The sequence below is a fragment of the Fonticula alba genome, assembly GCF_000388065.1.
Source record: "Fonticula alba strain ATCC 38817 unplaced genomic scaffold supercont2.8, whole genome shotgun sequence".
In the NCBI taxonomy this organism is placed as follows: domain Eukaryota; order Rotosphaerida; family Fonticulaceae; genus Fonticula; species Fonticula alba.
Window position 1 is genome coordinate 390,881 of NW_009242978.1, and position 5,096 is coordinate 395,976.

Sequence of the window (5,096 nt, forward strand, 5' to 3'; positions counted from 1 at the left end):
CACACACACACACTCACAATGGAATAGGCTACAAAATAACACGCGCATGTTGGTCTGTTGTGCGCAGGCGGCCATTGCCGGGTGGCACGGGCAGCGGGGGCACGGGCGAGGGCCTCCACACTTTCACACCACAAACTCGGGGATAATATTCGCGCTACTATAAAGGCCCTTCTTCGGTCCCGTACGAACCTGCCACTCCGACGGGCCGAAAGGCTCGCCAGAATTCCTCACCCCGCCCTGGGGGGCTCGACAGCACAAACACATTGCCCCCGGGTCCCCGAGAACCCCCGCGAGGCCGTCTCGCTCTCAAGACGACCCGAGGGGCACGCTCTGCCGATCGTCGTCAGCCCCCAGCTCTCCAAGCAGGGGCGCCCATCCGCCCCGGGACTTGGCCTTCTCGCACCGGCCGGCCGGGCCGGTGACGCCACCGCCGTGTTCCAAGGGCAGACACCCCATCCCAGGGTCTGGGGCTTGTTTTTTTGTTTTTTGTTTTTTCGCAACCTGCTCCCCGCATGCCAGAATCACCGACATGTGCACGCCTCCCCCCCCCCCCCGGCCACACCGCCCCCCTGAAGAGCAAGGACATGCATGGGGCCCCCTCCACTTGCCCGTCTCTTCTCGGTCCCGGGCCGAAGCCCTGCCCATGCCCGGCGCTTCCCCGAACTAGCGCAGCTCCCTTGGGCCTGCTCTTGCCCGGCGGGGCAGCCCACAGATGCCCCAACCACGGACCTGCCCGAATCCGGTCCAGACCTTCCCGCGCGCCGCCCCCCCAACGCCCGAGGCGCTCCCCCCCCCCCCCCCGTTGACGGCTAACCAACCGGGACAAGGGAGGGGCGCAGTTGCCAAGACCAGCCGCCCTGGGGCGAAGGGCGGGGAATGCCCGGGCAGCTCAACACACGGGGTCAAGGACCGGGGGACGCGGGGGGACGGGAGGGGGGAGGGGCAACCGGAGCCCCAGGTGCGTGCGGTGTGTACGCACGCACACCCACCCACCCAGACACATACATCCGCAGCCACGCAAACATGCGCACACGCGCTGTGGCGAGGCCCGTGCCAGGGCCCCCGGCCCTCGGCTCCGGGGAGGAACGCTGGCCACCGCTGGGCCTTTCGGAAGGGGCCGGTCCCCGGCACGCCGGTCTGTCTCGGGCGGTTGGCCGACGGAAGGCCAGTTCCGACGGGAGGCCAAATCGGGCAAGGGTGCCAGCCCCTGGAGCGATGGCCGGCTCCAAACACCATGTCTCAGCCGCATCACGCCCGCGGATGAGCACATGATCCAACAGACAGACCAATCACACCGCGATCGCTGAGGCGGCCGGATCTCACGTAACTCACGCACACACAGGCATCTCTTACGAGGCATCGGTTTTTATCCTTTTGCACACCATCATACGCGCAATACACAAGTATTTATATCCCCCCTGCACGCATGCGCGCGCAGCGCATCGTTCACTTCTCGCCACGAACGGGAGGAGAGGCAAATGTACACGGGGGAAAGGAAAACACGACACGGGCGGCAGACATGGCCGGGAGAAGTGGCCCTCCCTCGCCGGGGAGGGGCCGCGTTGACCCTTTGCCAGCATCATTCACCAGGCGCCGATGTGCTTCTGCCTCTGGTTTCCGGGTCCTCCCCCCGCCAAGATGGGGAGGGAGGGCGGAGGAGGGAAGGTGAAGGAAGCACATGAGGGGAGGGGAGGGGGGCACCTACTTGCGAATGTTGACCTTGATGAAGGGGAAGTCCACGTCCTCGTCCGTGTCGTTGTCGCTGGCCGACAGAATGAGCACCACCGAGTGGATGTGGTCCTCGACCTGGGTGTTTTCCCCACCATTTTATCGCACACACGCGCGGCCACACGGAGCCCATTGGGAGTGTCAGTATAGAGGTCTTCCTTGTCCTAATGATGCCCACAGAGGGGGGAGAGTGATGGCGCCGGCACCCAGGCAAAAAGACAGGCAGCAACAGGCCCACGTTGGAACCCCGCCCGGGGGAAGAAAAGGAATGGAGGAAACAGAACACAGGAACAGAAACCCCCCCCCCCCCCCCCCCGCTACCCCCTCGCCGGACAGGAAGGGCAGCCAAAGGCCGGCCACGCACCGGCTTGTGGAGGACCTCCTCCAGGACGTCAGTCAGGCGGGCCTTCAGGCGGGCGGCCTGCTTCTTCATGTCCATGAAGATGGCATACAGCATGGACACACCGGAGCTGATCATGAAAATGCTGACATTGTAGTCGCGCTCGATCTGGGTGTTGATCTCCTCGATGGTGGGGTTGCCATTGATCTCAATGCAGTCCCACAGGGTCCAGGAGTGCTCGCGGAACTTGGTCACCGCCGGGGCCACCGGCTCGGAGAAGGTCACGAAAGGCAGGGCCAGGTTGATGAAGGCATTCTTGTAGGCCTCGATGTTCTTCTCCTGGCGGATGACCTTCAGCGTCTCCAGGCAAATGAGACCGGTCACCAGGGCCGTGGTGGTGGCAATGGCCGGGATAATGCGCCCGGCGATGCCCTTGATCTTGTGACGATCGGCATTCTGGATGCCATAGTTGGACGCCCGGAGGTTGGCCACGGCCGTGACAAAGTCAATGTGGAAGTTGCTGTCATCGTCCTTCTCGAACTCCAGCGGCGAAACCTCAACCAGGTCGCCCAGCGACGAGGGGGCCGGCAGGCCGGCCGCCTCGGTCAGCAGCCGCGACATCTGGTCCTCATTGAGGGAGCCACCGGCCGCCTCGGCCTCGGCAGCCGCCTCGCTGTCCACGGTGTGGATCTTGACATTGCTGGCCGGCACGAACTCCGGCACCACCACCGCATCCAGCAGAATGCGATACCCGGCGGCCGTGGTGCCATGCGTGCCGCCGGCCTGGGCCAGCGGCTGCTCCACCTCATCCGGCACCGGGATGCCGAACACCTGGGCAATCAGCCGCGAGGCGGCCTCAATGAAGGACAGGTGCGAGGGCTCGGCCGGGTCGAAGACCAGCGGCGTGGGGCAGAGCTTGGGCGCCGTCCAGAACAGGTGCCCATTGCTGGTGACCGCGTCCGGCGGGAAGTTGAACAGCAGCTGCTTGATGTTGTTGGCGAAGTGGTGCTCAAACTGGTGGCGCGCCCAGGCGACACACCCCTCGAAGGTGGTCGGCCGATCGGCACGCAGCAGCCCGGCAATCGAATCCAGGATGTCCTTGAAGCCGGCCTCCTCGGACATGTGCTCCACATACTGGCGCAGGATGTCCGCATCGGAGGCGGCCCCAGGACCACCGGCCGCGGCCAGGGCATTCCGAGTGAACTTCAGGAATTGGTTGACCTGCTGCGGGCCATTGGCGAAGACCCCCTCGAACAGGTCGCGACCCCATTGGATGGTGTGCTCAATGGCATTGGGGAAGTTCTTCAGCGTGCAAATGGCGATCGAGGCCTCCGGCGGGTCCTGCGAGCTGCTGTAGGACTCGGTGATGTCCGGCAGGACGACCTGGGTGTTGCCCCGGGTGCCCAGGGTGCCGGACTCCATGAGCGGCTTCCGGAAGAAGACACACCGGCGGTCCACATACCGCCGGGCTTCCATGTTGTCCAGGGCATTGGCCACGCAATCGATGTTGGCGAAGAACTCGTCGCCGAAGATGTGCTCGGTCTCCTCGCCCACGCGATCGGCCATCGGGTGGATCTTGCCCTGCAGGTCGGGGTTGATGGAAGCCGCGGCGGCCGCCGCGCAGGCGGACTTCAACTTGCCGACATCCTGATTGCGGAAGAGGAACTGCCGGTTGAGGTTGCTCCGCTCGATGGTGTCCATGTCGGTGACGGTGATCGAGCCGCCCGGGCCCGAGGCAATGCCCATGAGGGCCCAATTCTTGAGCATCTCACAGCCAATGGCCCCGGCACCGACCAGGAACAGCCGATACCCGGCAATGGTCTTCTGCATGGTTTGACCGAAGATGGCAATCTGGCTGTCATACCGGCTGCCAACCGGGGCACACTCGGCCTCGGTCAGCCCGGGGGGAACCGCCTCCAGGGCATCGAAGAACAGCCACTGGGAAATGGGCGTGAACTTGCCGGAAGTGGCCTTGAGCACCTCCTGCGCGACAATGCCACCAACCGTGCCGCACATGGGGGCCGTCGCACCGGCATACTGGTAGGCAAACTGCCGGAGGAGATCGGTGTCCGGCTTCCACTCGGTCAGCCCATGGTCGGTGGCCACCGCCTGGCACAGGGCCACCAGGGTGTTGGCATCCTCCTCATTGCGAGGGCGCGGCATGCGGCCGTGCTCCTCCACAAACCGGTGCCCCGCCTGGAAGGCGATGTGCAGCTGCTCCGGGCGGTCCATCTTGGCGAAGTCCGACACCAGCAGGTCGACCCCCATGCAGGGCAGGGCAGTGAGCTTGGCGCGCAGCGGCTCAAAGTGCATGGTCACCGGCATCTTCACCTCGATGGCCATGCCGCCACCCTCATAGGCCGGCAGGCCGCTGGTGTCGCCGATGGAGAAGGTATCCGGCGAGAGGACCTTCACCGGCCGGGGGGCGCAATCATTGAGGGCCGTCATGCCGCGCACCCCGCGGAAGGTGACATGGGCACCATCCTCCAGGTTGTGGCGCTGCTCCTCCACACAGGCCACCACACTCTCCTTCTCGGCCGTGATGCCGGAGATGAGGAAGCTGGCCGGCTCATTGCCATTGGGGTCGGTGACCACAAAGGAGTCGCCGAAGTCATTGAAGATGCTGGCAAAGGTGCCGCGCGACTCGGTGACCACGGTGCAGCCGGTGGGGGAGAGCTTGCGCTGGGCCTCATTCAGGGCCAGGGCCACCTTGTGCGACTGGTTCACCACCACCACCACCTGGAAGCGCTTGTGCGACAGGAGGGCCTCGGCCATGGTCGGCTGGGCCAGGGCGTCGAAGGGGAGCTCCGGCGCCGAGTCGAAGACCGACACCTCCACATACGGGTTGAGCTCCTTCAGCTGGGGAAGCGAGGCCTTGGCGCGGGGCTCGCCGATCTCGGACAGGTAGAACTGCGTGCCGAGGTCGGCCAGGGCGGTGGGCGTGTTGTCGAAGAGAGTGAGGGACTTGACACCGGCGAGGACGATGTTCTTGGCTGAGGGGAGGGAGAAGAAGTGCAGGTCAGTTTGC

At 65.1% G+C, this 5,096-nt stretch overlaps 1 protein-coding gene across 1 annotated transcript in view; it reads right to left on the reverse strand.

The window, feature by feature from the left end:
• Positions 1–1,347: 1,347 nt before the first annotated feature.
• Positions 1,348–5,096, reverse strand: part of H696_04756 (hypothetical protein) — a 4,147-nt gene continuing 398 nt past the window's right edge. The window contains exons 3-4 of the mRNA XM_009498619.1: positions 2,093–5,061; positions 1,348–1,806 (exon numbers count right to left, since the gene is read on the reverse strand). Of these exons, the coding sequence (XP_009496894.1) occupies positions 1,702–1,806; positions 2,093–5,061 (3,074 nt within the window). The 3' untranslated portion in view covers positions 1,348–1,701. The remainder of the gene's footprint in view (positions 1,807–2,092; positions 5,062–5,096) is intronic.